General features: G+C 35.9%; 1 protein-coding gene across 9 annotated transcripts in view; it reads left to right on the top strand.

Annotated features, from left to right (window-relative positions):
* Positions 1-13,930, top strand: part of ARAP2 (ArfGAP with RhoGAP domain, ankyrin repeat and PH domain 2) — a 179,293-nt gene that overhangs the window by 61,271 nt on the left and 104,092 nt on the right. For all 9 annotated transcript variants that reach the window (XR_004182819.1, XM_031664671.1, XM_031664672.1 and 6 more), the window contains exon 9: positions 8,555-8,733. Coding sequence is in view for 8 of the 9 variants with exons in the window: in XM_031664671.1 (XP_031520531.1) it covers positions 8,555-8,733 (179 nt within the window). In the remaining variant the exon portion in view is untranslated. The remainder of the gene's footprint in view (positions 1-8,554; positions 8,734-13,930) is intronic.

Raw genomic sequence — 13,930 nt, forward strand, 5'->3', positions numbered from 1 at the left:
ATGCCAGTGGTGGGGAGTGGCTGTAGATGCAGATGAAGCTTCCCTGGCTTGCCTGCTGCTCACCTCCTGCTGTGTGGCCCTGTTCCTAACAGACCATGTAATGGTACCAGTCCATGGCCTGGGGTTTGGGGACCCCTGCTTTAGCTGACTGCACAGGCACAGTAATCATTTTATTGTAAATTTAGGAGCATCTTTTATATTTCTTGAATTCTTTTCATCTACATAATCTATGGGACACTTGATGGTAAAAGCTGATCCCAAAGATGGCACATGTTTTCTGGATTGAGTTTAAATGTGTATAGAGAAATCTTTTCTGAATTTTGTTTGAATAAGGGTGGGGGAGGAGCCAGAGAAGTTAAAAGTTCTCTGTTATGTATTTTATTTGATTATCGTAATATGTCATTACTATAAATTTACTAGTTTTAGTAATTTAGATAATACCATCTCATTAAGAATTATGATTTTAACTTATAGACAACTTTTATTTAGGAATAGATATATAATTCAACCTGATTTTTAGAAGTACTTCTTTGTGCTTTAATTATTTGAATAATAATGGTATAGGAAATTGACTGAATATCTGATATGTGCCAGACACTTTGCTAATTCTTCATTTTCACAACAGTCTTATAATGTAGGTAGTATTACAATTATTATCCTTTATTTTTTTGAGACAGAATTTCACTCTTGTTGCCCAGGCTTGAGTGCAATGGTACAATCTCGGCTCACTGCAACCTCTGCCTCGCGGGTTCGAGCGATTGGTTCAGCCTCCCAAGTATCTGGGACTACAGGCATGCATCACCACGCCCAGTTAATATTTTTTTTTTTTTATTTAGTAGAGACGGGGTTTCACCATGTTGGTCAGGTTGGTCTCGAATTCCAGACCTCAGGAGATCGGACCGCCTCGGCCTCCCAAAGTGCTGGGATTACAGGCATGAGCCATTGTGCCTGGCCATTATTATCCTATTTTTACAGATTAGAGTGTTGGAAATGACTACAGTGTTAACTATTATGGGGCAACATTTTCTTTATTTTAAACTGCTAGATTCCTGGCATGTATGTCAGTGCATAGCACATAAAAAGCAGTCAGTAAATATTATATACCACTAAAACATTTCCATTGTTTCTTGGGGTACTCAGTAAATGGGTACATTCCAGCAGGCCTTCACACTGGAGCAGCGTGGTTCAAACTGTGGATTACTGAGATCAACTTAGTGGTTTATGATGTCACCAGAAACACTCTCCCTCAATAAAAAGACAAACCCTAAACGGAAAATAATAAATATCAAAGTGCATTGCCTACAGTAGGTGTTATGTTGTGAAACATATCTATCTATGTACATAGTGTATAGATGTAGCATTAAAAAAAAGTTTCTTTCTTGGTTTTTAACAATAATATTGAACTAAAGCTAGAGTCCCAGAGTAGGGGTCAGCAAACTGATCTGCAGCCTTAATCTGGCTCAGTGCCTGCTTGTAAATGAAGTCTTGTTAGATAACAACCACTGTCATTCATTCATTTCTCATTCATTCTCACTCAGTGGTATCACTGAGTAGTTGTGGCACAGACTGCGGCCAGTAAAGCCTAAAATGTTTACTATTTGATTTTTCAAAGAAAAGGTTTGCAAACCCCTGCCCTCAAGCATTTTACCTAGAATTACCTGTATGTATGAGGAGCCACTTTTTGTGAATTACTGTCTGAAATTCAGAAAATTTTCCACAGTTGTGATACTTGATATGGGACTTCCATTTGAAATCACAGTTTTTCTCTTACTGTATTTCTTGAAGAACGTGGCATTGCTTCTCTTGAATGACTATCCTGGCAGTCTTTTCTTATGGTTTGGTTTCCACCACCATGAAAGTTAGCTGCCTGTTTCTTTGAGGTGCTTATCACCTTTCTCTTGGCCTCTCCAAATAAATTTCACATTGCTACATAGCCTGCATTTTAAGATAGACATACTAAATAAAGCTTCCAACTTGTATGAAAATCTGTTTAGCCATATTTACTAAGTTAAACAGACACGTTTTATTTAAGTAGAGTGTACCAACCCACACATGTTTAAAAGTTGCGTGTTCACAATTGACAGATAAATCCTTCTGTGGTGTATAGTTCATCTTTGTTATATAAACTTAGGACAGTATAAAAATTTCATGAACTTCAGTATAAATTTATTGTTTTAAAAATCAGTTGTAGGTCTTTAATTTTTGAAACCATAGACATATTGCTTCAGTGAAAACAGACTGTATACACATGGAATTAGTGAATGAGTTATTTTGATTGAAAGTTATTTTTACATAGTAACAACTCACAATTTTAAAGATAAATATGTGTAGCGGTGTGTGTACATATATATATATGTATATGTATATGTTTATGTATCTGTATGTTTAGTATGGAACTTTCAACAGTATACTAAATATGTTTTATTAAGTGATTTTTTTTCCTTCCGTGTATACGAATGATTGATTATTTTTATTTTTTGGGAATTGGTAGATCAACTATAGTGGCTTAAGGACTTTGACTTAATGAACTTTAAGCTAAATTAAAGTCTATTTTGATTGAGGGAAGAAGCAAAATCAAAGTTTAGAACAAAAAGGAAAAAGTTTTGTCATCTTAACAGATATGAATTCTTTATTTTTGGTGAAAAGGCTTTGACCTATCTACAATAGCTATTCTTTGTCTTCCCTGACCAGTGTTATTATTTCTAAACTGCTGCATCACCCCCTGGTGTTACTAAGACAGGATTATAGTTTGGAATCTTTTCCTCGCAAGTTTTCTAAGGCTTCTATTCCCCTCCCCCCTGTTTCCTAATGAAATATTGTTCTTCTCTTAGTTTCAAGTGAATTTTATTGAAATAATAACATTTAAAAAGAACACTTCCCCAAGTACAAAATTTGGTCTGACTGCTGTTGTTCTGAAGCAGAGTCACTGGAATTGGTCTGTGGGTCATAACAGCTATTGATCTCTCCAATCAGTCTGTATTCCTTTGCACCTGTAGTCACACATGGAGATATGATACTTCAAAACACTCGTGATGTTTTGAGTGCACAGTTCTCATGGTTAGAAGAGAGCTTAAGAATTTTGAGTGGGCGTTCCCTTTCCAAGGCCATTTTCAGAACTGGCACTCACCTGCAGGCCCTATGCTTCTGTCCACCTTAGCAGATTCTAGATCCTGTGGCTGTCTCTCAATTCTGCTTTTAGACAACATCATACAGCCATCCAATGGCAGCTCTGATACTGATATGGAAAAGTCTTTGTTTTAATTTAAAAATTTTTTAGAAGAACATATAAATGCCCTCCTTAGTTGTTTTTGGCAAGCAGACTCTTACCTCTTTTGAAATCGTCAACGTTTTTATAAGCAAGGCATGAAACATTTATTATCCCTTTACTTACTCACCCTCCTTAATCTCATTAATGATGATTTGCTAAGTGTTTCCTTTGAAGACTTCATGATATTCTGGAAGTTTCTGACATAATGTATTTTAGGAACTTGCTAGGACTCCAAATTCTGTTTAAAATATTCAATTGTGGGGCCCCAAGTCTGGTTTTGAAGGCGATCTCTTGGTTTTAGGGTGACTGATGTCAAATATGTATCTCCATCTCTGACCTCTTCTTGTACTCCACGGTCATATCCAGCAGCCTACTTGACATGTCAACATGGCTGCCTAGTAGCACCTCACACTTAATGTATCAAAATTCCCATTTCCACCTGCTCAACCAGACTTTCTCCCTTGTAATCTTCCTCATCTCAGCAAATAGAAGCCTCAGGTGCTTAGGCCATGAAGTGTGGAGTTATTCTTGAATCTTTTTCTTCTCACTTCACATCTAGTCCATCAGCAAATCTTGTCAGTTTGACTTTGAAAGTGTGTTTAGATGCTGACCAATTCTCAACAACTCCACTGCTATCAGAATTGTTTTAATCATCTCTCATGATCAACTGTTGTCATATTTTTCCTGTACTTGTCAGAGCAGTTATTCAGTAAGGAAGTCAAATCATGTCAGTTCACTTTACATGCTCCATGGATTCTGCATCTTTTTTTTTTTTTTTTTTTTTCCTCCTTTTGAAATGGAGTCTCGCTCTGTCACACAAGCTGGAGTGCAGTGGTGCGATTGCGGCTCACTGCAATGTCCACTTCCCAGGTTCAAGTGATTCTTCTACCTCAGCCTCCTAAGTAGCTGAGACTACAGGTGTGTGCCACCACGCCCAGCTAATTTTTTGTATTTTTAGTAGAGATAAGGTTTTCACCATGTTAGCCAGGATGGTCTCCATCACCTGACCTTGTGATCTGCCTGCCTTGGCCTTCCAAAGTTCTGGGATTACAGGAGTGAGCCACCGCACCCAGCCGGTTTCTGCATCTTACTGAGAGTAAGAAGTACTTGTGATGTCCAAAAACCCCTGCATGATCTGGCCTTGGTCTTTCTGTCCTATCTTTTTCTGTTCCCTTTCTCCTGTACTATGGTTGGTTCACCTACAGAGGCCTTTTGTTCCTTGAATACACCAAATCTGCTGTTGTCTCAGGGCCTTGTTACTTGTTCACCTTATCCTGGAATGCTCTTCCTCTGCCTGCTCCTCAGCTGGGACCTGCTTCTTTACTTCCTCTTCCTTTAGGTTTTTGGTTAACCATCCCCTTCTTCTGAGGCTTTTTATGTATCCTGTACAAAATAGCACTCCCTGGGGCCCTCATCTTGTGTATGTTACCAATTGCACTTGCCACTTTGTAATGTATGTTTAAGTTTGTATGGCCTTCCTCCTTTCACTAGCGTGTAAACTTCCCGGAGAGTAAGGTCATGGTCAGTCTTGTTCACTGTTCCATTCCTGGTATTCAGAATAGGTTTTGGAACATAGTAGGCTTAGTGAGTATTTGTACGAGTGAGTGGCTATCAATTTGAAGAACAATCCTTATGTGCATGCACTACTTCCTTCTCTGATATTGATCAGGAATTTCATTGAGGGAACTTTAGTTAGATCATACTATCATATCAAAAGTAAAGGTCCAGCTAAACTTTATTAGATAATGTTGTTGATGTTTTGCATGGCCCTTATGTAGTAATCTCTAGTGTAACCAATCCCTTGTTACTAAGGAGTATGCCTACTGCTAAACCCAGTAGTCCAGAGAATATTGTCTCGATTTTTCTTAAACCTCTTTTTTTATTATTATTGTTCTTATACTCTAAGCTGCCGTTCCTGAAACCATCAAGAACTGATTTGAGGTTTTAGGAATTTGCTATTGTATTTTATTTACATTCTAGCATAATCACAAAAAAAATGGCAATTTCAACACTTATTCTTTGTGTTCTCCACTCCCTTTCTTTTTGTCCAGCCTGGAATGCTATTCTTAGAGCCAAGCCATATCTAGGTCAGAGCTTGTTTCCTGGAGAAATAGTGCTTAGCACAGTGCTAAGATCAAGATAGACACTCAATAGATATTTGTTATTGGAAAGAATAAAAAGTATCTTGGTTTGAAGAACAAGCAAAAGCTAGCACAGTATCTGACTTTGCCCTAGACTCTTGTCCAGCAGGAAATCATTATTTGGTTTGGAATGTTGTGACTTATGAAAGCATATTCCCCCATATCTCAGGATGCACACATTGTATGGCCGAATACAGATGATACTTGTAATCTATTTTATTGTGTTTGGATTATCTGTTCCATTGTTTCTTTCCATTGGCATGGGTAATTCAGAATAAACTGAATGTTACTATTAATTCCTGTTCTTCGTCATGATTGTTTACTTCCTTTTAGTAACTGAGGCCCTCAGGAGCTAGATAATTCTTCTAGGCTACGTGTTGAGATGCAGCCAAAGTAAGCTTAATTCCAACAGGTGCAATTGCCAGTTTTAAATTAATTCCTGAGAAACTGAAATATATGCTAGCAGTAATCTAAAAGCCATAGACACTTAGGCCCAACTCATTAAATTATGACCTACGTTTCAAACACAGTGGTTTATATGGATTAGCACAAATAAAGAAACAAACAACCATTATGTACCATTTACTCGGCAGGAATATCTTGTGTGAAACTAATGATCACAAGTAATAACCAAGTTAAATGGAAGGTCTGTTGCTGTAACTGAAAATGTAATAAATTATTGTAGTGCAATCTGGATCTGTTTATGCAGATGGAAAAATGTAGAATAGCTGCTGCATATTGACATTGACTTAGCTACTTGAATATTTTAATGTCTTTTAGTTTAGGATGTATAACAATACTAGGGACATTTGATAAATATTTCATCCTGATATATTGCAACAAGCAGGAATTCCTTTTTTTTTTTTTTTTTTTTTGAGACGAAGTTTCACTCTTGTTGCCCAGGCTGGAGTGCAGTGGCATGATCTGGGCTTACTGCGATCTTAGTCTCCCGGGCTCAAGCGATTCTCATGCCTCAGCGTCCCGAGTTGCTTGGCTTACAGGCACCTGCCACCATGCCCAGCTAATTTTCTGTGTGTGTTGTTAGTATAGACTGGGTTTCACCATGTTGGCCAGACTGGTCTTGAGCTTCTGACCTCAAATAATCCTCCCCTCTTGGCTTCCCAGAGTGCTGGGATTACAGGTGTGGGACACCACACCCAGCTATCAAGCACCAATTCCTGGTAGATTGTGTGACACCTGCAATAACGTACTATTGAATAAGTTTTTAAATAAACATTTTGACTTTGGTCATTAAAGACACAATCAACTGTTTTTATTAGTTTTGAAGGTGAACAAGAACAATTATAATTGAAAAAGTAAGACTCATTATGAAATAACTGTGGAGTCATGTTTAAATATGAGTAAGTTTAATATGGTAACTTATTTCAATCCACAATTAAGTTACTGGGCAGACCTGTCTGAGAAGGATCTGAGAAACTGTCCCATTTCCCAAACTGGGCCCTGCTTTCTCCTCTTCCTTCATCCTGTGAAAACTTTTACTACCTGTGATTCAGTATGTTTTGCTTTATTTCCTTTTGCTTTGACAACTACTTCTCCCTATGTTCTGGTAGCCCAATTTCCAGCCTTATAGATATAGTTGCACCTCAAGGTTTGCCAGTTTCTTCCCCTTTTACACTTCATGTTTATTCATTTCCATGGGTCTTCTCATGTACAGGTTACTGTTGTTCACATAGTGCTATCAGTCTGCCTGGATGCTCAAGGCACAGCACTGAAAACCTGAGGTGGTTCTGTTAACTAATTGGATTCTGCTTGTTTGCCTGGCCAATTTCTGATGCCACGTTACTTTTATTCTAAGTAATTTGTTTTTCTTATCAACACCCATCATGTTTGTACAACTAATTTTTTTCACTTTCCTAAATGCCTTAATTCCTTGTAAGTCATTTTGTTTCCATTTTCACAGTATTTTAAGTCTCTGTTGCCTGGTTCCTGAGCTTCAGGCTTCCAGTGTAGTCTACCTGTCGTTGTCTGTATTATCATAATGTCTTTTTATTGCTAAGAATGCTGAAATGGTTTTCCTTTGTAATAAAGACAACATTCCTAAACAGGCAGTATGAATTCTGTGGTCATATTCCCATTATTTCTGTGTGAGTTCAGAATTATAAATATATTCATTGATAAATTATCCCTGAATGGATGTTGGTTTTTCTGCCTTTGTTCTTATAGTAACCTCTGCTCAGAATCCTATTATCTTCCCTCTTCCAAATTCCAGTTTTGTCTTTTGAATTGCTCTTCATTCTCAAGATCTACCACATGTACCTCTTTTTTACCCCCATGGTTCCAAGAAAAGTTGTTCGAGAGTTAAAACATGTGATTCTGCTTATTTTAAAGCTAACTTGCTATATGACCTTCAGCAAATCACTTATCTCAATTGACTCATATATTATTTGATACCATTTATATGACATTTATACTACTGTGTTCCATTTTGTGTTCAAATCTTGTTTGACTTATAGCTTTAATTGCTCCTTGGAGACTAGATCGAATTCCTATGCCTGTAACACAGTGCACTGTTCATAATTGAAGGTCATTTAGTTTTGTGGAAGGAGTAGGAGAACCAAATTTTAATTTGCCAGGTGAAATGCTATTGTTAATTACTGTGTTGAGAGTGGAATGGGAAAGTGACACTGAAGCAGGTATACTCTAGAGTGGGTTCCAAATGATTGTTTGAAAGTAGGATTTTCGGGGTCTTTGAGTAACTGACTTGAAACATAAAAGCCGTTAATTGTTGGGTAGCAATATCACATTCTTCTATTAAAAGAAAATCTAATCTAATGAATGGTCTAAAAGAGGGCTTCTCAGATATTAAAAGGGATAAGGAGCATCTGTAGTTCTTTTGAAAATACAGCCTGTGATTCATCAGGTCTGGAGTAGGGCCTGAGATTTTGCACTTCTAATAAACTCTCAGGTAAAGCCAGTGGAACTCATTTCACGAAAACTGGATAGTGTTACTCCTTTTCCCTCAAAGAATTGAGTCATTTGCTGTGTTTACAGTAACATTTAGATTGTAGTTGTGGAAAGAATCTGTCACTTATGTGTTGCAAAGAGCGTGGATTTCTTCTTGACGTTTCTGTATCTATGTGACTTATATATGGATTTATGTGTTTTCTCCTGTCTTTATTTTCAGAGGAGAGAAATGACTGGATCAGCATACTATTAAATGCACTGAAATCACAATCCCTTACCTCACAGTCTCAAGGCGTTGTTACACCTGAGAAATGTGGATATCTTGAATTGAGAGGCTATAAGGCAAAAATTTTTACTGTGTTAAGTGGAAACAGTGTGTGGCTTTGCAAAAACGAACAGGTGAGCTCTGTTATAGTCATTACAAATTGCTGCTATTTTATTGTAGTAACAACTATGTTTTGTTTGGAAGAATTATTAGTGATTTTACTTATAGAGTCTTGTTTTGGCATTGTGTACTCCACTAAATATACCGAAGAAATAGTGATTTTGTTGAATTTTCTTGGTGTCTCCACCAGCAAGAAAGTACCTACATCAAACTTGAAACTGGACATCACCTTTTATGGTATTGAGGAAGTAAAATTATTGAAAATAAGTTTTGAAAAATATTATTTGGTTGAAATAACGTTATACAACTACATGAGAGAACAATTAAGGACCAATGAACCATTACAGCTGGTGATGAAATAGGACCCATTCTGCACCCTTTTATTTTTATGATAGATAATTGTAGGGTAAACACAGGTAACATATTTGCTTGAGTTTTCAGAATGTTGGTCTGTTTTATTTTGAGCAGATGTATGTGAGATAGATATACACACACACACATACATATACATATACACACACGTCTATATAAGTACAAATTCAAGTGCACATACATACATACATCTACCTATACACACATATCACATATACATAAATAAAATCAATTCAAATGACTGGTTTACTAAATTTGATTAATATCAGAGGACTCAATAGAGTATTTAAATGTTTTGATGAGTCTGATGGTAAACTAAAATTTTAACAAATCCTGTTAGCTTCATTTCATTCCATAGACTTTTTTCTAACATTCCTTGTTTTTAATATGTATATGTTTTTAATATGTATAATATATAATTCTTTACCCCTTTTGTTGGAATACCTCCTTTTAAAATCTTTCAGCCTAGAATATATTAGATGCTTAATAATTGTGGAGTTGAACTGTGCACTTTAGTTAGCTGATCTAAGATGAACTCATTTTATGATACCTTATTATGGGTTATAGTAAGTTGAAATATAAGTGCCGACTATTTTTATAAGAAAAATAGGAATATCAAAACAAATAGTAGTTTCAGAACAATTAACTATAGGCATCCTCTGAACTTTAGTGTGAACTTACGCATTGAATATTTTGGAGGAGAGGATATCTTAGCCAATTAACAGTTGAAGGCATCATTGAGCACTCTTGGCCTATTAATAATGTGAGTAGTTAGTATATTTCTCAAGAATAGCTTAATAATGTGTACAAATTGAATATGAACATTTCAGTCTACAAAATAAGATGATTGCAACTTTTCTTATTGGAATGGAGGTTAAAAATGCATAATTTGCATGTATCAGTATGGAAGTTACTCTTCCAAATTAATTGAGGTATTCAGTTTACACTTGCATAGACCTGATAGCAAGATTTGATAGACTTGCATAGAGTTCTTATGATTAATTTCATTGCTCATATTAAACTGTCTGAGTTTCTGTTATTCTCTAGGAATACAATAGATATTTTAAAAGTTTTATTAACACTTTCTGATTAGTGAAAATGTACATGAAATTATTGCTTTAGTATTAGGAATTGAATGTGAAAAGCGTAATGAATACTATTTGCTGAGTACCAGGTACAATGGTAATTTGTAGACATTTCCTTTTAATCTTCACCACAAATATAGGAGGAAGACATTTTTTGTCTATGTTTTGTAGATGAGGAAAATGAAGATTAAGTAATAGGTCTAGGAATTACAGTTTATAATGCAGAGTTGAGTTTAAAACCGGAGCTGTATAACTCTAAGTCTACCTTCTTAACTGCTCTACAAACTGTCTTTTTAAAGTCTAGGTTGAAGAGAAATTTTCTGACTTGGGAACTTTTAGAAATTGCCTAAGGATTCTTTCACTGAATAATTTAGTTGTCCAGGAGTTTCAGGGTATGCTTTCAATAAACATTGTATACCATGTCAGGCACACTAAAAATGATGGGTTTACTGAGAAGAAGGACACAAGTCTTGTCTTCCAAGAGGAAAAGTCAAGACCAGAACATATGATGGATGGTGAGTTCAGTGCAATAATAGGTTGTACAGGAGTTACAGAGAGGTGCAAAAAAAGGGCATCTAATGAAGTCAGTGCATTAGAGGCATTTCTATGTACATGAGTAATGAGTATATTCTCCTTAAAAATTAAAGCATTAAGGCTGAACCCCTTTCCATCTTTTGATAAGTAAACATATTTTTATGCTTGTATACAAAGTCTTTTCTATGCATTAACATATATATATATGCGTGCGCGCACACACATCTTTAAATGTATACTATTTGTGTATGTGTGTGTGTGTTTAATTGCATTATATCGCACGGATTCAGGTCTTAAGGGACTTAATCTTTAGTCAGTCTTAAAGAACTAGTTGATTCAAGAATGAGCCAATAAGAAAGGCTGTCCACGTTCAGACCCTGGCATACCATTCCGTTTTCATCTGTTTTTGCATCCTGGTATATGTCTTTTTCTCCAGAGGAAAGTTGCCCATTGGTTTTCTCCCATGATGGAGCACATGTGAAAAACCTGGTGACATGCTGAATAATGGGTCAGAGGGCTTTCTGCCAGTGAGGGCAACCACCTGTGTTTTAGGAAAAGCACTAAACAATCCTAAGATGGTTTGATTCAACTTCGAAAAGTTTTATACAGACACACACACAGAGTAATCTTGTGTATTTTTTTTAAAGATGATGAAATGAATATATTTATCATAAAAATGTAAGTGATGTTAGATTTGAACCTCTATGTCTTAATTTGTGTTGGATTTAATTTAGTGACATGCAACAAAACTTAATTATTTTTATTTTAAAATGGGATTTATCGCCCACATAATAGCACGAATAGAATAAAAAAAAATGAAATTGACCTACACCACCCTAACATAGGAACTATTTTTATTTTTCTTGCCTCTGATTTATACATAATTTTACTAATTTACTTTGGCAGTTACTCCAGAGAGAGTAAACAGACAGTGGCTAGAGGTAGAAGGGTAGCTACTACAGCAAATGTTGAAGAGTTATTAAAGAGGAATCTCATTTATTGCAAAGAAGATTGGACTGGGAAGTTGCAGTTACGGGTTTTTATTCTTGTTCTACTATTAATTGGCTCAGGTAATTAAGTTAGTCTCTTTAGGTTTAAATGGCATCATGTGAAGAAGGGAGATGGATTACTATCTCTAAGGCCATTACTTAAGTTGCAAGTTAAAATTCAACATTTCTGAGCTCGTTTCAGATTTGTTAATTCACAATTTCTGGAAATGGGTTGTAGAATCTGAATTCACAAAAAGCACCACAGGTGGTTCTATAATGGATGAACCAAAAAACACACATTATAAAATACTGCTCTCAGTTGATTTCTTTAAAACAACTTAAAGCCTATCTTTAGACGTTAAGATGAAGTGGAAATAACTATGAAAAGATTTGTAAAATCATTTGTTAGGGTGGAAAATGGCATAGTAGAAACTGACACTCAGATTCTTTACCTAATTACCATGCTGCGAAACAGTGGGGTGCTAATATCACATAAATTAAATGTAATCCCTTTAATATTTAGCACCATTTCACAACTGCATTCTGCTTTAATTTTTGCACATTTTCTCCCATTCCTTGTCTCTGCTTATGTTTTGGATGCCTGCAATGTGTTATAATATGACAGTTTTTTTCATATTATTATTTCAGCATTGTATAAAATGACCTGTGTAAGTGGGTTTGTATAGGTTACACTATAGTGACCATATTTCTGGATTCATTCATCCAGGTGACACATGTAGGGGCATTTTCTCATTTCTGGACACTGCTCTAGACATGAGGGGTACAGTGGTAACCCACAAGATCTCCGCTTTCTGGGCCTTCCTGTTGGGGTAATACATAGTGTTAAATAAATCAGTGAGGTTTCTGGTAACCTTCAATATGTAGCCTTGACTTCCTTTCTGATGATGATGATGATTATTATTATTATTGACAAGAATTTCTATGACCCCTTCCTCAAGAGTAGTTTACATTGAAAATGCTACAGCTATGTGATAGGCATCTAGTTACATTATAACCTGAAAAGTCTGAGATTTATCATTTTTATATTCCCAAATCGACAGTGTGAATATTTACTTTATTCACTGCTGTGTCCTCAGGCAATAAGCTAGCACTCAGTAAACATAGGTAGGGTGAACTTGTTGAATTAATGATCAATTATAACTGTTTTTTTTTTGACAGGAGAGTTTTTTTTTCCCCTCCAATTCTCTTTTAAAATGATTTTTTCTCAAATTGTCTCTTCATCTTTTTTGTCCATTTATTTATAGGGATCTTATGTCTTTCTTGCTAATTACTTTATGCTATTTATATAAGAGAGACATGAATCTTCATATTTTCTACAATTTTTTTCTGAACTATTTTGCTTTTCATTTGTCAGTTACTTTTTGTTTTGTAGAAATTTTGTTTCTGTAACTAAAGTGTTTTTTAATCAGTTCAAAGCTAATAGAGCTTCTGTATTCTGGAACAAAAATTATTTTGTAAATTATTTATCCTGAAATGATAGGGGTGTAGTGTGTAAGTCAGAATTTTTTAAAGTTTAAATAAGGTAATCAAATATGGACATATATTTACATATGTGAATTCTTAAATAAGTGGTATTGGTAGTTGAAAGGAATTTCTGCAAGTGGACATGAGGAAGATTTAAGACAACCGGCGTTGGTTTCCATTTGTTCTGTTGTCCTGTCAGCCAGTCTCCCTTCTTCTCTTGATACTTTTTTTATGCCATGTTAATATTAATGAATTCATTAAAACCAGATGTCTTACTTGGTGGGTTTGGTATCCTGCTGATAATTGTGGCATTGAGGTTTTAACTACATAAACTCACTTGATTAAACATTTTCAAATCAGGGTATAACAAGAGACTCATCCTCCCTCATTCCCCCCAACATAATGTTCCCTGGTGTTCTGGCATGGGAGTGAAACTCTAATAGAATTTAAATAGACCTCATAGGGCGACGGGTTGTGTGGCACAGAAAGGAGCAGCAGGATGGAGGTGGTGGCCTCAGATTCTCTGGGTTCTGTATCTGGCCAAACTCTGCATCTGGTGTTTCCCAGGAAAGCTGGTGCCAGTGTCATACAATGCCACATCTGTTTTCAACAAATGTTTAAGCACCGAGTTCTTAAATTCCTGGCATGGAAACCTGGCATCCAGTAATTCCAAAAATAGGTTTGAAATTTCAGCAGATTTGGGGTTAACAAACCTTTCCTTATTTTTCTGTTTAGGAGTCAGTTTT

This window comes from Papio anubis, chromosome 3, assembly GCF_008728515.1.
Source record: "Papio anubis isolate 15944 chromosome 3, Panubis1.0, whole genome shotgun sequence".
NCBI classification, from domain to species: domain Eukaryota; kingdom Metazoa; phylum Chordata; class Mammalia; order Primates; family Cercopithecidae; genus Papio; species Papio anubis.